Source organism: Phoenix dactylifera, chromosome 17 (assembly GCF_009389715.1).
Source record: "Phoenix dactylifera cultivar Barhee BC4 chromosome 17, palm_55x_up_171113_PBpolish2nd_filt_p, whole genome shotgun sequence".
NCBI lineage: Eukaryota > Viridiplantae > Streptophyta > Magnoliopsida > Arecales > Arecaceae > Phoenix > Phoenix dactylifera.
The window spans coordinates 8,048,561-8,069,676 of NC_052408.1; the positions used below are offsets into that span (position 1 = coordinate 8,048,561).

A 21,116-nucleotide genomic window follows, 5' to 3' on the forward strand; every position below is an offset into this window, starting at 1 on the left:
AATTGTTCTTTGAAGTAATGTAGTAAAATATGTGTTCTTTGATTAAGAACAGAAACATTGAGATTGAAAGACGGATGTAAGGTTATAATAAAATTAAGAGCATGTTGGTTCTGCCTTGGAATTCTGATTACAATCGAAATTCTATAATTTCCACGAGCCGATCTGCTGCTAGATTAGTCCTTAAAGAAAATGTAGTCCTGCAGCTCATCGACATTTATCATGAAAAACATCTACTTTGCTGCCTCCATTTGCTGTGCCTTCAGACATACTGCCATGTTGCTGGATAACAGAGCTGAAATCATCTTCCACTCATAAATTAGAAGCCCGGCATAGAGAAAGAGTTGCCTCTATACTTGAATTTGGACAATGCTTGGGCTAGCAATTTACAATCCTGATTCGAACGATAAATGTGTTTGCAGTCATGCAAATGGATTAAACCTCAGGCTAAGAAAAATATATAATTCATCCCACCGAGCTTGTACATGTTGCATCTTTAATGTGTTTGCATACATTCGCGCATATTAATTTTCTGAGATATGATCCATTAATTTCCTAAGGTAACCCAACTAAAGGATCACCTTGGCCACCCGAATGCACACCCAACCCAACTCCGAAATTTTCAACCTCGGATTATGTTGGGTCTGGACAGGTTGAATCAAACAACAATTAGGTCAGTTTGGATTCGATACTAATCATAGACAATTGAATTAAGCTTGCTTTTGCTTGGATTTGGAGCTTACAAAGGAAGGTAGCTTATTCTACAAATTTGGGCTGATTTGGGTTAGATAGGGTTGCACAAGCTGTCGAACCAAACCCGGCCGAACTTGAAAACATATCTGACTCGAAAAACTTCAGAAATTTTAAGTAAATGTATACCCACCATGATCTAAGACATGCTACTTTCAAGCTCAATTTGCGCCCCTGTATGCAAAGCGGCCAAACTTAGGCTAGGGTCTGTGCGAGTCAAAGCAGGCCAAGCTGAGATTAGCATAGCGTACCAGCATGGACTGAGCCTAAGGTCATAATTGGCCTCAATCTATCAGGCTGTTGTCCACTCCTAACAAGTATTTTGAAGTTCCATTACCATTCCCTTTTACATTTTCCTCTACAATCTCAGTTTTAGAGTTGTCAAGAGAAAATCCATAACTCAGAGATTTTTTTCTTTACATATCAACACATAGGAGTAGCATGGGAGCCTTCTGGCTGCTCTCTCCTTTTAAAAAGTTACTTATGCACATTCATCTTAAGTCCCACTCACACAATAACTTGGAGAAAACTTAAGACAGCAGAGGCTTCTCGATATCATCGGTAGGCTGCGTCGAGTCCTCGCCGGCATCAACTAAACTGAAACCTTCATTGTTCTTTGCCCATAAGACCAAGTAAAGGCCAGAAAACATGAGAACTATTCCTGCTAAGCTGCATCATCACAATAGACTTGGGTTAGCCCTCATGTTACTATGAAGATGGTACAATTAAAAAAAAAAGAAAAATAAGGGGTGCATTGGAGATTCTTAATATCAACATCATGATTTTATCTTTCTTTTTCTTCACAATAAAACTTTTTTTTTAAAATTTTACATGTCAAGAATTTTCATGCAGTTCTAATAGCAGCAACACTTATAGCTTAGCCTGCAGAGTGTTTGATCCCACCAGTTTGATGGCTAAAATCCAAGGATATTAGTTGGATTGGGAAATCAATCTTACCTTCCCAAACTGATAGTTTGTCTAAAAAGAACTGCTGAAAGAATTGCAGAGCAGACTGTTTGGATGGGGCTGAAGATGGCCACCAGGACCGGACCCTTTCTATTGACACACCATGTCTGAAATGAAACACATCCGCCTATCACCACTCCTCCCTGCTTGTCATAAGAACAAAATGGAATCATCACCGATTACAGGCTGCGAAGGCGACCCATTCTTTAATAAAAAAAAATTAAAGCTACAAAGAAAATTAAGTTAGAAGTTTAGATATTTAATGGAAATATCAAAGATGGATTGGTGTGGTACCCCAAGCACAAGGGCAATGATGCTTGCGACACTAATCGTAGGAGATCCAGTGTCTATCCTGCCTTCTACTATGAATTGCAGCATTGCAGTAAGAATGGAGCCCATCATGGAGGTTATAACACACAAGGACAATGGTGCTGGAAAGCTGAGCATTGTTGCAGCCTGCAATGCAAATTAATTTTGTGATTGTAAGAGAAGATAATGTGTGTACTAGTCATAGTTACAAGGAAAGATTAACAACAGAAGAAGGAATGTACATGTGAATGTGTCAAAGGAAAGAATGGGAAGAGAGGGAGAGGGAGAGAGAGAGAGAAAGAGCATTAGGAGTCAACAAGAAATAATATAGCTTCAAAAACTAATGATACAAATCAGTGGATATCCACTACAACCTAGCTTTTTGTCTATTGTTTTCTCTATTGTTTTCATGGGCCATCGTATATTTATATTTCCCTATATTTATTGAGTTATCGACTATCTCTAACCAAATTTCCTAGTTCTATCTTGCCTATTATCTTCATCATCTGATTGTGGGAATGACTTTATTTAATGAAGGGATGTAGAATTAGGGTTGAAAGAACCTAGAAGAAGGTTAAAATAGAGTTTGACATGGAAGGTTTTAGTAGTATAATTTAGATGTTGGTTACCTGCAAAACTGTGTTGCAAGACAGGATGATAACTGCTGCAAGGAGATAGAAGCATCCCAACATCCATTCCTTGTTGATGGCCATGTTCATGTGCTCACCCAAGAGGGATAACTTGTTAGATGTCAGCATGGGCGAGGTCGAAGGGCTTTGTAAGAAGCTCATGACTATGGCTCCACTCAAGCACACCAAGGTCCCCAAGATCTTGATTCCACTGTACTTGCACCTTATATCAAATTTCTCAAACCTACAAAAGTAGCCAAATAATTATTTGAATGTGTATGTGAGAGAGAAAGAAAGCAAGCTTACTAGGGGTGTGGCTTTAGGCCTAAAATTATGGGGCAGCCCTAACTTTTTTAGGTCAAGCCCCAAATTCCAGGTCATCTTATGTGAGGGCATGTATTTTGGATGTCTATCCTTCTTTTTCTCCAATAATTACTCATAGTTAAATGGGTAAATTTTGCCTCCATATATTGGGATCAAATTTACAAGTTATTATTTTTTTTGGACATGGGGAAGAAAAGACATGCGACATCAGTATCTATGCTGGATGCTTCTTAATTTGTGCTTTTGATCTCAAGTACGCATGTTTCAATGGCTACTTTGATTCAAGTATGGGAACTGTGTTGGGATTGGGAGGTAATAACAAACAAGACAATTAAAGCACAATGGAATCAACAACTCTCCCACCTTGTGTAAACCTGTTAGGAAACAAATAACTAGAGCCAATCCACCAAACTGGACATGGAGAAGAAGTTACATGTGACATGGGTACCTATACTAGTCTTAACTTGTGCCTTTGGTGCCAAGTGCTTCTACCATGATGTAGTGATTAATGCTTCTACCATCAATTGAGTTGTTAATGTTCTAACTGGAATTAAATTTATCAGTTCCAAGATAGGTGGTTTACTTGACATGCTCTCACCATTGTTATATGCTCAGAAGAGGGCTTCTCCACAACTAAGCCATGATGCACAAAATCTATTCCAAGTGTGTGCAAGTGCACAAGTACTTTTGGGATCACCATAAGTCTGTTGGAGAAGGAGAAACACCTGAAGCAAGCTGCGATGATGAAGATGAAGCCAGGAGCGAGGTTCGGCATGGCAGAGGCAATGGCAGGTGATGTTTTCTTTATTCCCAGTAAGAGTATAGCTTGATACATGGTAACTCTGAATACAAGAAACATGGAGCTATGTCAACTTTTATTTTTTATAAGCCAGATGAAAATATTTAATAACTTGATTGTCTCCATGATGTCCTTAGCTTTTCTATTGTACACACACACACACACACATGATTGTGTTCATGCTGCTACACCTTTTCTACACTGTAGCTGTTCCACCCTTAGAGGCTAACATCAATCAAAATCGAACCAGATGAAAATATTTAATAACTTGATTGTCTCCATGATGTCCTTAGCTTTTCTATTGAACACACACACACACACACACACACATATATGATTGTGTTCATGCTTCTACACCTTTTCTACACTGTAGCTGTTCCACCCTTAGAGGCTAACATCAATCAAAATCGAACCACCGACCTTTTACCAAAGTGGGAAGAACATGATATCATCCATGCAAATGGTCTATGGTCCAGGTTTTGATAAATTATACCTTAGCATATCCCAAGTCGCAACAAAAAAAAGATTCTAAGATTTTGGGAACATGGAAAGAAAGATTGACATCCCAACGTGTTTGCAACCTGAGGGTTAGATGCCTGTGATGCTTTTCGTGGCAACGGTGCCATCCAACAACACAGCCTATTCCACAGCAACCTAACACAAATAGTAGGAATAGGAACAAGATGAAGAGTGATCGATGTTATACCGAGTGGATAAGCCTTCCTTGGTTACTCGCAGAATTCGCTATCCTTTAAGGGAGAATTAAACCTGGATAAAAGCCCATGGGTGTCTTCGATTGCTGGAATAAGATGACGTCTAATGAATTGGGTGGGGCCTGCCCTTTATCCTTTTCCGGGAAAAAAACCAATGAAACATTGAAAATAGAAGTTTGCTTGATGCTCAAATTTACATGATGATGCCTTGATGCCTTGCAACCATGTAAATTAAATTAGAGTAAACTTCACTACCTTGAAATTTCAAAAGAAGAAAAATAATGAAACATAAAAGCTGGTTTAATGCTCAAATTTACATGATGATGCCTTGCTACCCTGTGAATTATAGTAAACTTCACTACCTTGAAATTTCAAAAGAAGAAAAATACTGAAAAGTAAAAGCTGGCTTAATGCTCAAATTTACATGATGATGCCTTGATGCCATGGAAATTATAGCTAACTTCGCCACCTTGAAATTTCAAAAGAAGAAGTCATCAATGAAAATTATAGTTCCTTACCCTCCAAGGGCGAGCAGCACAAATTGAACCATGGAAGTGGGACTCAACTTTGCAGGCCATTTCTTCCTACAGAATGGAAGCACGACAACCAATTAATGAGCTATTTAACGTCTCAAAAGAACTTGTTACTACGTATATGATTTGGAAGCAACAGAAAGACAGAGAAAAAGAAAGAATGACTGCAACTCTGCGACGCACATACTTCTCAAAAATGACTGCAAAGGGAAGAAAGATGATGGAAGTGGTCAAGTTCCCGAACACGATGAGCAGCAAAGGATTGAGTCCGTCGCCAAGAATCCGATTCAAGATAACCGTGTAAACCCCAAAAACAACTTGCACCCCGAAGAGGCCCGAGATGATTAGAAACTCCTTCAAGAATCCCCCTCTAGAAGAGGAGCCCAACATCTCCAAGGTGATAGGGGGAAGGAAAGAGGAATGGAGACGGTTCTTAGAATTCTATGTGGATTCTTTCTCCCCTCCTCTCCCTCCTAACTCACAGTCATTGAATTCACAACCTACCAGTCTTCTTGTGGTGTGAGAACATAAAAGGTTTGGCTCTCCCTCAAAAGATGGCCGTTGGGTTGGGCTCTGGTGAAGCGGCCTCCTCTTCTTCTATTTATAAACTCAGCATGGCTCTTTGCTCTAAGTTGGGCACTGTGGAAAAGATATTTGGGAAAGGGAAAGAGTGCGAGGGGTGGTTCTATATACACCCCCCCTATTGCTCAGGACACCCCCCAAAAATTAAAAAAAAATTAAATACTCTCTACACCCCCCCATTTGCTAAGGACACCCCTAAAAAATTAAAAATTTCTAAATTATCCCCTACCCTCCCCACCCCCCCACCTAAATTGCTCTCTACACCCCCCAAACCCCCCCCCCACCCCGCTCTTCCCCTCCAAAACACCCGCCGGCTTCTCCCTTCCGCCCAAAAAACCTCGCCTCAAGCACCTCGCCGGCGGCCAAACCCCCTCCGTCTCCCTTTGAACTGTTCCGCCCAAAGCACCTCGCCAACGCCCAAAACCCCCCCGTTCCCCCTTCTCCCTCTCGTCGCCGGCATTCTGTTCGGCTGCACAGAGCCGGACAGAACCCTTCTGTTCGGCTGCACAGTGCCGGACAGAAGCCTTCTGTTCGGCACTGTGCAGCCGAACAGAAGAGTTCGGTTGAGGGTTGCCGAACAGAAGGCTTCTGTTCGGCACTGTTCAGCCGAACAGAAGCCTTTTGTTCGGCGATCCAGTGCCGAACGGAGCACGAACCGTGAAAAAAAAAATTTCGAAACAAGGTGGAACACGTACCTTTGCGGCCGGTTCTTCGTCCCAAATCACTAGTTGCTTGTCCATGCTTCGAATGGGGCTTAAATCTCCTTCAAAGATCGCCTAAACGATGTAAATGGATCGAGGGGTTTAAGGGGGGTTTGAGGGGTGTTTTTTTTTTTTTCTTTTCAAAACGAAACGGAGGAGGAGGAAGGGGGGTGTACTGAGAAAATTTCAAGGGCAATATGGTAATTACACTAAAGGTTAGTTTGGGTATTTTCTTTTTGGTTTTTGGGGGGTGTCCTTAGCAATAGGGGGGGTGTATATAGAACCCCCCGAGTGCGAGCCAGACGACAAGCATGGGAGGTGACTTCAAGAGAGAGGGCTTCTTTTTTCTTTTTTTTTGTTCTTAAGGGAATGAGAGAGAGCCAAGGGTGAGAGTTAGGAGGAAGGGGGGCCGTAAATGGTACGCGTCCTAAGAGAGGGTGGCATGGGACAAAAGGAGGACGGATAGCTTGAGAAGGTGATTAAGTGTTGTTGCGGGCACGATTCTCTGGCGTCAGATGGACGTCACACGAGTCCAGAATGAGTGGATGTGGGACTGCAACTTCCTTGCTCAATCTGAACCCAGGGTGGAGTGATGGACTCCACTTGGTATGCTCAAAGAGGAGAACGATGGAGGCCAATTTTGTTATTAAGTGCTGGACGCCGCTTAATTTGCTCAAAAAGGAGAATGATGAAATTCTGGGTTGGGGATTGTCCAATTTGAGTTGGGTTGGTCCAATTTATAAATTATAGTTAAATTGCTACTTTTTTTTTGGTAAAAAATAGGAGGAGGGGAGAAAAAACTTCACCCGCGTAGTAGCTTTCAATGTACATCTCTTCCACCAGAAAATGTTCAATGCAGGCCGTAAGTTTTCACATACCCTTTCCGACTCATGAGTTCCTCCCCTGATTCATTATTCACATGTGAGTACGTTACCCTAGCTAGCACCACCTCGGTACCGGCAGACCAGATGACGACTCCACCGAGCAAACCAGGCGGGAGGTATCTTGTCCCCACATTTAATCGACGTCCACGCATTTCAAATCTGGGTTACTCCGGTGGAATTTTAGTCCTGTTCCAACCGTGCTACCATTTTGGTGGCAATTGCTAATTTTTTAGATAAATTTATAGAACCATATTTGCTAGTTTAGTTTTTCTTTCTTTCTTCTTTTTTTTTTTATTATTTTAAAGCGTGTTAGTTTGGTAAGCATTAAATTTATATCATGGGCAGCAAGTTAGTAAATTTGTAGATTCACAGTTGGTTTGGTTTTGTTTTTTTTTAATTTTATTTTAATGCTTGCAGATCACAATCTTTTTCTTTTTCTTTTTGTAATAATAAATATTGCTAGAATTATATAATATAATTAATGGGGTCCTAAACTTGAGAAATGGAAATATTGTGAGTAGGTTAATTTTGAGGGAACGTGCCAACGTAAATAACTTACCTAATTTTTTAGGTGAATAGGTGATCGGTGATCCGACTGGATTGAGCTTTCATAGTACTCATCTAGAAGTCTTTTGTATCTATATTATGTGCTATATATGGTTATAATTAAATATTTTTTCTGCATGTAAATCAATCAATTTATATATATATATATTAATTATATTTTAATATTTTATATTCTAAGTGTTTTTTATATATTAGTTAATTACTTGAACGTTGTTTCCCGAGTTGCCTCGTTCATGCCATGGATCTATATGTGAATCCTTGAAAATCTAAAGTGCTTTATATTTTTATGTTCTTAAACATTGAATAGGATTATCAAAATTTAAGCCTAGAGCCTCCAATTGTATGAAAAGTGGGTGCGACAAGTAAGCCATAGTTTTACCCAAAGAACTGTAGACAATTGGTTAAATGTCTCCAAGGTTGGATTGGAGAGGATCACTATGGTGCAACAGTCATGATTGAGTGGGTTTTGTGCAGCCAAAAAAATATCATACCCAATGAAGCTCACTCAATCACAACAGTCATATTATAGATAAGTGTCCATAATTAGTAAATTAACTCTCTCAATCCACTCTTAAGCCACATCCATAAGCATCATTAGCTGAATCCATCAAGTCTCACCTAAATTGGTCCCACTTTGAGTTTCCATGTTGATAAGGTGCAAGAGATAGTTGAATTTGAGGAGAACCACAGTGAAAGGAGTTTTCTTTAGGGATTTTTTTTTTTGATATTTTTATTTATGTTTTTTGTTTTTCCATACAGACTGACATTTTCTGGTTGGTGGTTCTTCTGGCTTACGTTTGTTTGACTATGTGTTCTCTTTGAAGGTAAGGTAAGAGAGGCTGAGGACCATTCGACTTTATTGAAATAAGCCCTGAAATTTAGTCTGCCATCCCCTTGAAGTCCCAACCTTTTTGACTACGGGCTATTAGTTTCATTTGGTTAGGTTATTCTGTTTAATAGCCAAAAAGAATCCGATGGTTGACACCCATCTCATCACACTAACTTGTTCTTGAAAGTAAAAACATTAGATTTACCAGCAAAGAAAAATATTGGAAAGATTTTTGGATCACTGACTTTTGAAAAGTTCTGTATCCAGAAAATTATTCTATGTACCAAGAGACAACAAGATACCAATTGAATCTATGATGTGTGCAGATCTTTAACAGATTTGGATTTGATGCTGCTACAATGGAAATCTATCACCATGCAACTTTTGCGTCTCAAGGGAGCTGGTTAGAATCGGAACCAGTATTGGAAATATTCAATGCATGGATAAGAAAGTGTGCATAGCTGTGTGGTCTTCTAATGCTTCATGCTAACTTGCCTGAGGAGTCTTATACTGAAATCTAGAAATAACATTAGAAAAGACAATTTACAGATGCTGACCTTGTATGATGGACTTTGTGAATCTCTTGTGCATTGTAAATGATAAAAAAGAACTTGAATAAAATATGTTTTAAATTGGCTCTGGATTCTCCTAAGGAAAAATTAGCTCTCCGTGACCTTGGTTCAGGACTGCCTTCTAAAAGTTTGAATTTAAAGGAGATTATTTTACCTGTTAATATGTTACACTTTGAGGTTACTTTTGTATAATTAAATAAAGATTCATTTTGTTTACTTCAATTTTTCACAATTCAACTGGAAATCTTGGCATGCTATAGTCATGCTTACTTTTGACCGGTTCTCCGGGGAAAAGTAACATTCAGGAAAGAAAATTGGCCGGGCAAGTTACTTACAAAGTCTTTGAAAAAATAAAATAATAGTCGTGCATGCAGACAATCACAATTACTGATTTTTATGATGATGCATTGAGATGCAAGTTTGATGAATAGGATCCATAAGAATCTGCAGCTATTATTGGTTACGTGTATGCAGGGCTAGCCTAATTTTTAGACGACTGAGGCGGTCGCCTAAAGCGCTGGCCCATAGAAGGCCCACCGTAGGGAAGACTTCAAAGACAAAACAGAAAGAAAAAAGGTTTTCCTTAGTGAGTTCGCCTTAGGTCGGTCCACTGCAGAAAAGGCCTCCAAGACAAAACAGAAAAAAAAAAGTCCCTCTTAGTGAGTTCGTCTTAGGCCCCCAAATGTATTGGGCTGCTTCTGCGTGTACGGTCATATTGGTGCATGCGGTGTAGGCAATAATTTTTTCATTGAAAGAGGCTTAGGTGAACTACACGGTTGGAACGAGGCTAAGATTCCATCGAAGTAGCCCAAGTTCGAAATGCGCGGGCGTCGATTAAATGCGGAGACCGGATGCCTCCCGCCTGGTTTGCTAGGTGAAGACGCCATCTGATCTGCCGATACTTAGGTGGTGCTGGTATGACGTACTCACACGAGGAAGGGGTTTCCACGTTGGTAGGGCTTTCCCGAACATTCTCCAGCGAAGAGGGGGTCTAGTGGAGGTTGCTACGCGGGTGATGTCCTCCTCACCCCCCTCTTTCCTTTTTCAAAAAAAAAGAAGAAAAAAAAAAAAAAAAAGAAGAAAGAGGCTTAGGTGACACAACCATGGTCCTATTTTTTTCTTTCATTTTTTTTGTTGATCTCAGCCCTTCGTTATTTTTTGTTTCTTGTAAGGACTATTTCACTGGCAGCCATAGTCACCGGCGTAATTAAATAGAATGGATTAGAACTTAAAAAAGGAAATCAAAATGTTGGAGAATTCAAATATCCACACCACTTACGTAGGAGTGATACAACCCCCAATTTTTAGTTGTATCTTTTAAAGCTATTAGTAATCTGCCGACCTAATTACTGCAATAGCTCAATATTTAATTGCCTTTAGGCTTTAACATAGATATTGGCTTTTGGTGGTCAACATCAGCTGTCACAAGAGTAATTTATGACCGTTGGTGAAAAGGTGTCGATAATTTCCTATTCTCTCGCGGTATATCCAATCCATTACCTTCATGTGTCGTTCTCTCTTCGATATCTTTAACAGAGCAAGACGCAAGGGCTCTCCATAAACTTCCCTTTCAAAACGAGAGGAATCAAAACTTCTCAACGGACGCAAACAAGATTAACAAGATATAATAAGATAGTGTGATGATGACATGCTATATTCGATACAATATTAGCCCTTGCTTCTGGGAATGGGGACCAAACAACTGTTATTGAAGTCATTGTTGAGGGAGCGTAAAGGGATCAAAATTTGCTGATAGGGCTCCTAATTTTTATACAACATCATTCCTACACTACTCGCAATCCCCGGACTAATTGCTTGCACTCTTCAGCTTGATTTTGGGAATGAAGGCATACAAGGGAACAGCTTAGAGGTGACTTTGTTTGCTTATGATCCACCCTCTCAAGTGGCTACTACTTGTTTGAAATACTATAGTATGTTATGGGTAGCAACTTGTAGTTTAATTACAGGTCCATTGAATGATAGATACACTAGGGAAATCATCAAATTGACACTAATTTTGTTTGAATTCTAAAAATATATTGAATGGAATATTAGAGGCATAAGAATATTCTATCGAACCCTATCATATGCTATGGAGTTCACTTGTGGTTTAATTTTGCTCTTCCTAAAAATCTATTGGATCCCCTAACCATGCAGTGAAGGCATTAGAGGCAGCATCTCAATGAAATTTTAATGGAAGAGGTGACTAGTAAAATTAGTTTATAGTGATAAGTGCTAAATGCTCAAAAATTAGGAAGTTTATCAGCAAGTGCCTGAAAGAAATCTTCGATCCACACCATACTTCTCTCTTGAAACTAGCTAAGACTTGTAGTGATCGAACATGACTTGTATGTAAGGAGATGGATCAATAGGTGTAGCATGGGTTCAAAATTAGACCTATCAAAAATTTCAGGTTGAGGGTTGTGTCTAGCAAATTGATATCTAACTCGAACATGACACAACTTTAGAGTTTTGTAATCAACTAATTCTCGAGCAACACAACTTCTTAGAGCCCAGCCGAAAATCATCTGCATCTCTTGTACAAGTGAGAATCTTTCTTCCTACCTCCTTATTAGATCGTATGAAAAAAAAACTCTAGGATTGCTAAAACACAGACAAAATAGATGTATAAGCGGTCGAACTATCTTAGCATCTGTCTTTTTGTCCGAGAGATGACAAATATTAGATTAGGCGATGCACGTGCCTGTAGGAATTTGGGTCTCTCTAGTTTCATTAGTATCATAATTATTGAAGTTTACATGAGTCAAGAGGATGCTTTAATTCCCTACTCAACCGTTAGGCAAATGAATCATTAGAAATGTTGAATCTTCATGCATATTTTCTGCATTTCCCAGCAAACAGGGGAACATAATGAATCAACAAGTAGGCAGACAATATTTTATTAAATGAGCAATCTCCAATTTCTGCTACTCCTCCCGTGAACCATTGATGAGCTAGCCGAGCCTTTTTTTTTTTTTTTTTTTCGAGTTTCTTGCTGTATACATTGATAAATTTATGAATTGAAATGAATTGATGGTGCTCACCCCATCCTTCACTCAAAAACAAATTTATGAATTATGCTTTAAGATTATGTCATTAGTGAACTATTTTAAGGCATGAAAGTAATTTATGAATCACTTGAAGGCTCTAGTGAGTGTCTGATAAGGTAGAAGTCTTAACTCTTAATCTTAAATCTTAATGTATCACTTGAAGGCTCTATATGTACATAAAATTTTCATAATAAAATCCAGGTGCTTAAAACATCCCATTACATCCAAAAAAAAAACAATCATTTTGTATAAGATAAACTTTTAGAGATATTAATTAAATAATTTGTTTTAATTCTTGCATAGTTTTGGGTATAACTAATAGCATGTGATATTTAATTGGTACTAGATATCTAAGATCCATAACAACACCATAGTAATGGATTGCTCAGTCAAAGGAGAATTGATTGCTAAGAATAAGATTAGGATCTTGCATTATGTTGATATTGATGGTAGATGATGACCATAAGATGGTGGCGACTGTTTTAATCGTAAGAGTACTAACTCTATATTAACAAATGGGTACATTATGTCTTACTGATTGGCTAGTGCGAGAATAATTCTAGCAAAAACTATACTATTTATATTTGATGCGGTTCTTATCATGCAATAGCATTTATATTTTCCTTGACCTGCAGGTTAAGTCACTTTAATGACCAAGTTGTATAGAATAAGAACGAAGTCTATCTACAGTAGATTATTGATTGTTTAAGACTTGCACTAAAAATTCATGAGATGGCCAGCAAGGAATCCACTACCGAAAGGGAGAATAAAAAGTTTAGAAAATTGGATTACTTAGACAAAATAAAATCCATCAGTAGTACCGTCAAAATTGTTTCGATAAATTATTTTATAGAATTAAAAAAAATATATATATAGTATATTTATAGTTTTGTCTATTATTTTTGAGAAATAATTTCTCCATGTTTTATCGATCCTTAACCTTAATCAATACGTGTTATTACGAGTCAATGGTGTTATATAATATCTTATTTCTTGAGAATTGACATGGTTATTGATTATAGTGGAGGGACACAAATGCAGAGAGCTATGTTACCATATAGAGGGACATACCTCACATTCCATTTTTAAGGGTTATGTCATTTTCTTATGTCACTTGCGGTCGTAGGTGTAAGGATTGCATGGGATGCTACGACTTTGATTAGGTCAAATGTTGATCGATATCATACACCTAGTTTCTTTTTATTGAAATCCCAACTCTGGCCTATTTGCATGCATGGTTCCATATTCTCCACATTTGACTCACCTTGTTTCGAAACCGATGTATGTGCCCAAGGCAGGATATCAAAGTGCATTCATAGGCCTAGACTTACTGGTGTTGCTTAAGGGAAGCTGTGGAGAGCTTATGGAGGACTCCGTTTGGCTTATTGGATGGATGATAAGAGATGATCTTTGTGCTATGTATATAATCCAGGTTCAATATTTCTAAGTTTCTTGGGATCTTTATACGAGGCTAGTTCGAGAAACCAAAGATTCAAGTTTTACATATTTGAGATGGCCTTTTACTAGGCATATTGCTCAACTTGGCTAAAGAAGGGGATCCATTAGCAGACCGACTCCTACTACTCACATAAGGTATTGTAAACATATGGGATGAGAAGATATTATAAACATATTGTTATTTTATTTTCTGATGCTCACGGATGTGTTTATCTAGATTGGTTTAAGAAATCTGGTTTACCCAAAAAAAGAAAGATATGTGACGGGAAGATAATGCTCTTTATTCAAGTTACTATCGCATGGTCACCCCTCTGTTGCCGCTAAATTCTGAGCCGAGGTCGCTAGCTACTTGGCGTGCTCTGAGATCGGTAGAAACCGAAGAGATGCAAGGTCGGGTGAGACTGAGGTGAGTAAAAATTGGTCGCCGCCGATGCCAACCTACAAGAAGTCCACTTGTCAGAAAGTTTTCGGCGAGAGACTCTCCGATGCTTTAGTCAGAATACTAGAGCAATAGTGTGGAAGAGAAAAAAAAATTGTAAAGAGAAGTCTTCAAATGAGCATGCCTAAGGAACCTCGGGCTACTCCTTTACATAGGGTAGAATATGAATCCGTAACTTGATTTGGTGCGACGTGCCTTAGTTGGATGATAACAGCAGGCTGTATATTAATAACGTGGTAATCATCCCGTGCGGCAGCACGTGGTGGCAATCACGCCGATCATGCATTAACTACAGTGCCGTCATAACTGCTAGTCTTTATGGCCTCAAGTAGAATGGCACCTCCGTTTTCACCGAGGTTGTTCACCTCGGTTCAGACCTAAATCAAGGGGTTTGGTTCAAACCGAGGTCAAGATATCCAATATTTTCTCTATCACCTTCAATCCAGATCTTGATAAAATTTTCTCACTTGCATATAAGCCTCCCCTAGAAACTGCCAAGGATGCGGGCCTTAGACAATTCTCTCCTGGATGGTTCTTGATGACATAACTTGCCCTTCCATCGGTTTCTTCGTCTTTAAGATATCCTTCGAAGTCAACCTCTGAGTCCCTTTAGAGGGGACTATTTTGAATGTAATACCTGAGAGATGGAAGCAAGGTCCTAGAACCACTCCCTTTGTTCGCTAGTTTGAAGAGTATGATAAACATTTTTAATTCAATTCATCTTTTTTTTTTAAAGTTCAATTTCTTTGCCTGCTGATGTAGGTAACATCATGTTGATCGACATGGTTGTGATTTTTTTTTGCTTGCAGTGTTTTATTTTCTATGATTGACCCGCACAATCAAGGCCATGCGTTGAGCTGAACGTGCGATCAGGCACAGCCTGAGCCGCATGAACGGTCGTGATTGTATATGATGACATAGCTAGTTTTGTTAGTATATCTTAGTCTCTCTGTCATAATCTCCTCTTTTCATGGCCTCCTAAAATACATGCTAGAACTTATATTGGCGATAGCTACGCAGCCAAGGTCAAGAGTCCATGATGATTTGATTGGGGAGTTTCATCAAAAATCAAAACCTAAAGTAGATCAGATCTGCCAAGCTAAGCTATAACATAGTGGAAGACTTTGATCTCTTATCTATAATAAAAAACTGGCTTGAATCAATGTGGATGGAAGAAAACCAGCTAGCTACTTACATTTATTAAAACAAATCAGGCCAAGCAATAGCTAAAAAGCATGGATCCTGTAGAGTGCCGTGCAACCCCCGATGGCTACCATCAGAAGATGGACGATTCATAGAGGATCCTGCCTGATGGCTAACACGCTGTTTCGATAACCCAATACACCATCCATAGAATATACCAATACCATGCATGTCGAATGCTTGTAGAGTACGGAGGTTCGTAGAGAGTTGGTGCATGGAAGGAGAGGGAGACTTTTTGGAGGTCTCTTCAGTCCCTAATTCAAATCACCATTGAAAGCTGCAGCTCCAGAGAAGATCAAGGTCTTCATGTGGTTCACTCTGAGAAATGGACTGCAGACTATGAGATTCTGAACAAAAAAGGATGGACGGTTAACAGCCACAGGGAGCACCTCAAGAAGAAACCACTCACTCATTTGTTTCCATGGTGCACATACCCGAGGAGCATTTGGAATGTCACTGAGAAAGTTATTTTAACTTCAAAGACTGGCAACCTTCATCACACTGTCTTTGGGCGTGGTGTAGACGCGAAGGAATCGAGCCAATTATTAAAAAGCTTAGGACCAGCTCGCACTAGCCCTATGCCGGCAACTTGAGGATGCAAAGAAATAATACTGTTTGTTCAGAAGAAGTCTTCAAGAGGAACAGTTCCATTTAAAGGCCTACATTGTTTTCAACTGCAGAGTAATCTCTGCTCTTCCAAACGAACAGAAGGTCCATCGCCTTCTAATGCAGACTCTTTAATCTCCTTCGATGCTGATTACAGACCAGAATCAATCCAATTCATTGTTTCTTGGTCCTACTTTAATTTTCTTCCTTTCTGTAATCTTGTTCTTTTTTTTTTTTGCGGTAAAGAATCAATTCCAAATCTCATGAGGGAGCAAATATCAGCTTGAGTGATTTGTGTCAATCCTCCCATATAGAATGTCCTTTTTCTTTTTTCCTTTCTTTGTTCCCCATTTTTTCCACAGAATTTCAACATGGAAAAATATTCAAGTACATGTAACATTCAAAATTACAACGAGAATCCATGTAAACTACACGATGTAGGAAGTCTGTACAGCAGCAAGCACATGACATGAAAGAAGAAAAATAGTCTCATTTAAGTCCTGCGATTGGCTGGAGGGTTCAACTGGAATAGCTTGTGGTACAAGGTAGCCATGTTATTCTAGACTTCCATGCACTTCGGTTGCTGCAATGAATGATAAATAATGTAGTTGCAATCATAAGAAAAGTATGTTGAAAACAAAATATAAGTCGGAGGCATGAAAATGAAAAAGTGGAAAATTAAATGCTAAAACATGCAGGGCGCATGTGAAATTACACTGAGAAATCACATAAAACTGCGGAGAAACATTAACCTGTATGTAAATTTCTGATTTAGTTTTTTTTTCAGAAAAAATAATGAAATCTCCACTGATTTAGCCTCCAAAATTTTCCAAGCTTCATGTATATATCAAATCAAAATCGTCTCTAAAATGCTTTCACATAGACTAAAAAATCTCAGAAAAACCATGCCCGGTAAGGTCGGTTTTTATATTTGGTTGTGGGCTAAAGGAGGGTTAAATTGTTAGATGCCATTATAATCCATTTATATCACTTTAACCTACTAAACATAGAAAAGTAACCATTGTTGGAGTCATCAAGAAGGCATGGAATTTTTGTTTTTATGTGCTGGTCTACATTAACTTAGATTGAGCCTTAGACAAAATATACAAAATCTTGTCTCTTAGTGGGTGTTGGTTTTCTTATAGTTTTCAAATTTGGGTGCTGGCATCTCTTTTTCTTCATGAGCGCGCGATATCCTTGCGTGTGAGAGAGAGAGGTGTCTTTAGTTGAGACCCCACATAGAGGGAGAGGGGTCCTTGTTTTTTTTTTGAGAACAAAAGTCTAAGTATGGGTTTTAGCTTATAATGCTTTTCTTGAATAATCTTTTTTTACTCTTTCCAGCATCTTTTTCTTGTGTTTTTTTTGGTATTTGTTCTAGATCCTGGGCCGGCATGTTTGATCTATACTGAGTAGCGTGCTGTTCTACAACCATCTTATTTTGAAAGCAAAACATACAATTTGCCCATTTGATGCTTGTTTTCGATTTTCTGTTTTCTAAGAACCCAAGGAGAAAATTGAACTAGATTAAACATCCATTTACAATGAAACCCTTACATTTTTTTTCCAAATTGTGTATAAACTCTTTAGAGACTATATTTACTGCTTTGAAAAATGAGTAAAGGCAGAGGACGACAGAAGTTTTTAGCAAATTTCATCCTCAACATTAATATTTCACTAATTTGTATAGAAACAAATCCAAAAACAACAGTGATACCAAACTAACCCTTAACAAGATGTATGCCTAACCATTCCACCCTACACGGTGGAACGGTTTATTTGGGAGATAAGAGAGCTAGGAGTAACTAATTAATCCATTTACTTCATATTAACTTTTGCCGCAACTAAATATACTTCTAAGTCTTACGTTGGGCAGGAAACGTTTCCCCATAGTATATTTTTAAAAAGAAATTGCCGATATTAGCTGGCATGTGAACATAGTGACAGATGCAGTACCTGTTGAGGACAAGCAGGAAAAGGAAAGAAAGGATCAGCCCATGCAGTGGCAGTGGATCATGCCATTCTGCTGGTTGAGGCTTCCAAAGGTCTCTCTGCAGGAGGGAGAAGGGCAGAGGATGGGATGATTGGAGTTATTCCAGTGTGCCCAGGCCTTCCAACTGAGTTCAGGTCCATCTTCCCTATGCCCAGTGGAGCCATCATAGACGTCTGAAGCTGCAGCATGTTCATGGTCATCATCATTCGTGGCATGTTGCACATTCAAGTATTCGATTGCCTCGTCAAGGATTGGCACTTTATCATTCTACAACACATGGGAATGAAAAAAAGGAAAAGAAGATTTAATGGCTGCAATAAGCTTGTTGTCACTGTGGTGGGTTGGTTAGGATGACATGAGCAAGAGAGGAATGTGGCGTTCACATACCTTGCTTGAGTTGGGAACCAGCTTCTGGAGAGTCTTTATCCTTCCGTTGATCCTATCCCTCCTTTTCTTCAAGATTCAAGAAGAAATTTATTAAAATAGTTTAGTAGTACATTCTATATTTGTATTTGATTTTTTAAAAATCCATTTGTATTTAAGCTTGTTTATCCAATTGTTTAGTTGTCACATTGTCGATCAGCCTTCTATAGGAGAGTTAAACCAAAGTGGAGATGAAGTCATAAAATTTCCCCTAATGCAGAAAATAGAGATTATATAGAAAGGAGAAACTTTAAATCTTAACAATAAAATTTGACTGAATTTATTTCCTTTAAGAGTTTGATAGGACATGTATAGGAAGCATGGGAAAAGAAATTTATAGTAGACTTAAAAGAATGTGGTGTAGGAAAAGAATATTCATATCCACACATATATATGAATGTATTTATGTATTGCACCTGTATGCATGTAGGTATACCCCTATGTTTGTAAACATGTTCAAACACATAAACAATGAATGGAATAAGGGAATTAGAGACCACACCTAGTGGTAATGTGCAGTGGAGTGAGGGAGTGAGCAATAGGTTAGAGTTAGTACCTGTGTCATTTTTATGTACTCTGCATTCATTAGTGCATACTGCATAGTTTCATTTCCATCTCTCTCTCATGGAGCTTAGCCAAGAATCCAGCACTTTCTGCTTTACAACAACTTCCACTTTCATGCTTACTAGTGTATGCAATGAATGTTTTACAATTCCTAAGAGGCCAGGTTCAGCCACTGGCTGAGAAAGCCAGATAAAAGAAGAAAACTTTTCAACCTTGAGTTCCTGTACATACCCAACCCCATTTGAGCAGGAAAAAAGGCCTTATATATGTTCTGCTAACACAACACACACTCTCTCTCTCATGGAGCTTTTCTAAACTTATGTAGAATTCCTGCCTGCTAACTAGCCATAGCCAAGAATCCGACACTTTCTGTCATAACTTCCACCTTCTTGCCCTCTAGTGTAGGCCATGAGTGTTTTACAATTCCTAGGAGGCCAGGTTCAGCCACTGGCTGAAAAAGCCAGATCAAAGAAGAAGATTTTTCAACTATTATCCTTATATTAGCACTTGGATGTATACAAATAAGCAAATTCTTGTTTGCGTTCAGGAAATCTCCATAATTTGGGAATTAATTTAATATGCAAACTTAGAAAAAAATCACAATATATTCATTTTCACTATATCAAAAACGTATCAATAAATTGTGGATTTCTTAGGGGTTAGGACCAGTTTGGTATGCTTGTTGATTTAGTGTTTTTGTTTCCATACAAATTAATGAAATAAAACATGGACATTGACATCGGAGATAGCATTGGTACAAATTCCTGGCATTCCTTTCTTTTATTTTCACTTTTTTGAAGGTAACAACTCTTCGCTGCCAAAAGTTCTAAAGATTCTACAAAAATTATAGAAAACAAAAGGTTTCATCTTACATATTCATTTTGTCTACCACAATTTTCTTCTTAGATTTGTGAAAACAAAAACAGAAAATGGAAACAATACGGGCCCTTAAATTTCAATACTAGAGATATCAAAGTCCAGGATTTCAAGAGCTTGACAAGAATTTATCCTTCAAATTCTACCAAACAATAAAGTACACTCTAAAATGAACTCTATTTTTGGTTTGGTCTTTCTTTCTATTCTTCTCTTTTATAGAACCATTTTGTATTTAAGTTTTGGAACTTCGAAAATAGTTTTGAACTGAAAGTCTGAAACAACATGATTAAACATTATATGGTACTTTAATTTATTTTTACAACTTCTGTTATTTTACCTTTTTTTTAAAATTCTAATAAATTCGATTACTCTAAATTAGTTTCAAGCTAGCAGTACTAAATTCAAAAGAAAATATTGAACTATTTCTCTTCAATCTTAGATTGATATTGATACCTAAACGGAATTCTTGAACCCCATGTTCCACCCTGCAACACCACATCATAGATTTGGCAAGTAAGCTAATAAAATTTTAGAAATAAGTATATCGAACTAATCACCTAGCATTGCTGGCCTGTGAAAATTTTAATCCAATAAACATCAGTAAAAGGTTCACAGTCTTCTGCATCCATAGGTTTACACCTGCAAAATACAAAATAAATAAGGAAATTAAGGACAAAGGGTAAAAGTAAATGATGATTATCCATATATTCCAAGGTAAAACATGCAAACTTACAGCTAAACTCGTCATACAACAAAGCACCAAAACCTATTTAACATCAGTATAAGACTATAAGTATAAGACTATAAGAAGCTCTTTTCCTCCTCAATTTGTTAAATTATGAGACATCAAGAAAGGTTCCTCTACCAAGGATTACACAGCAAAAGGAAGAAATTGGAAAACACAACTTCCGCTTCAATATCTCCATATGATCCTAACAACTTCGACAGCTCTTTCGCTGCATCCTAATGCCGGCACGTTTCTCACTATTAGATATCTGCAGAGCTCTATAGAAGCCAGATTATTCCATTGGCCATCAAAATGGTAGCAATAAAAGATTCAAAACAATAGGTTATAACATCTATAAAAATAAAGAAATGAGATCTAGTATCACAAAAATATTATCTTTAGAATCAAATATATATAGAGAGAAAAACTCCATCCAAGAAGCAGAAGAATTGAAAAAAAAAAGAAATCTATGCCTATAATTTTCATAGAAAAAAAGAGAGAGCAACAGTTAGGGTTATGGGAATTTTCCACCTGGACTCGTCGCAAACGGTGTAGAAGCGGATGGCCGGAGTTTCGCCTTGGTCTCGCGGAATGGCGCTTTCCCTTCCTGCTCGACACTCGGCAG

At 38.2% G+C, this 21,116-nt stretch overlaps 2 protein-coding genes across 15 annotated transcripts; both read right to left on the reverse strand.

The window, feature by feature from the left end:
• Nucleotides 1-1,055: 1,055 nt before the first annotated feature.
• LOC103712240 (WAT1-related protein At5g47470-like) lies at nt 1,056-5,692 on the reverse strand. Of its 4 annotated transcripts, XM_026806636.2 has the most exons (9): nt 5,208-5,690; nt 5,006-5,071; nt 4,543-4,702; nt 4,356-4,428; nt 3,701-3,817; nt 2,652-2,895; nt 2,008-2,169; nt 1,705-1,856; nt 1,056-1,416 (listed from the first exon to the last, which is right to left on the reverse strand). In XM_026806636.2, the coding sequence occupies exons 2-9, from the start codon at nt 5,063-5,065 to the stop codon at nt 1,278-1,280; spliced, it is 1,107 nt and encodes a 368-aa protein (XP_026662437.2). In that variant the 5' UTR covers nt 5,066-5,071; nt 5,208-5,690; the 3' UTR covers nt 1,056-1,277. The 4 variants fall into 4 exon arrangements, with proteins under 4 accessions (XP_026662437.2, XP_038970788.1, XP_008796935.2 ...); XM_039114860.1 differs by lacking the exon at nt 2,008-2,169 and having other exon boundaries at nt 5,208-5,692; XM_008798713.4 differs by lacking the exons at nt 4,356-4,428; nt 4,543-4,702 and having other exon boundaries at nt 5,208-5,685.
• Nucleotides 5,693-16,136: 10,444 nt separating this feature from the next.
• On the reverse strand, nt 16,137-21,115 carry LOC103712237. 11 transcript variants are annotated; one of them, XM_039114862.1, is made up of 7 exons: nt 21,023-21,115; nt 20,630-20,759; nt 20,498-20,530; nt 20,322-20,403; nt 18,289-18,349; nt 17,865-18,168; nt 16,137-16,494 (listed from the first exon to the last, which is right to left on the reverse strand). In XM_039114862.1, the coding sequence occupies exons 2-6, from the start codon at nt 20,688-20,690 to the stop codon at nt 17,899-17,901; spliced, it is 507 nt and encodes a 168-aa protein (XP_038970790.1). In that variant the 5' UTR covers nt 20,691-20,759; nt 21,023-21,115; the 3' UTR covers nt 16,137-16,494; nt 17,865-17,898. The 11 variants fall into 11 exon arrangements, 5 of the variants coding, with proteins under 5 accessions (XP_038970790.1, XP_038970791.1, XP_038970794.1 ...); XM_039114863.1 differs by having other exon boundaries at nt 20,630-20,769; nt 21,023-21,112; XR_604904.4 differs by lacking the exon at nt 17,865-18,168 and having other exon boundaries at nt 18,289-18,354.
• Between the last annotated feature and the right edge of the window lies 1 nt (nt 21,116).

Excerpts from the sequence above, each read along its gene's own strand:
- LOC103712237 (XM_039114862.1), bottom strand. The coding sequence starts at position 20,690 with ATGGAGATATTGAAGCGGAAGTTGTGTTTTCCAATTTCTTCCTTTTGC. Across the intron at positions 18,350-20,321 it reads TCACAGGCCAGCAATGCTAG|GAGGGATAGGATCAACGGAA; the intron begins GTGATTAGTTCG and ends CTTGAAGAAAAG. Across the intron at positions 18,169-18,288 it reads TGGTTCCCAACTCAAGCAAG|AATGATAAAGTGCCAATCCT; the intron begins GTATGTGAACGC and ends CATGTGTTGTAG.
- LOC103712240 (XM_026806636.2), bottom strand. The coding sequence starts at position 5,065 with ATGGCCTGCAAAGTTGAGTCCCACTTCCATGGTTCAATTTGTGCTGCT. Across the intron at positions 4,429-4,542 it reads ACCCATGGGCTTTTATCCAG|GTTGCTGTGGAATAGGCTGT; the intron begins GTTTAATTCTCC and ends TATTTGTGTTAG. Across the intron at positions 2,896-3,700 it reads ATCATCGCAGCTTGCTTCAG|GTTTGAGAAATTTGATATAA; the intron begins GTGTTTCTCCTT and ends CTACTTTTGTAG.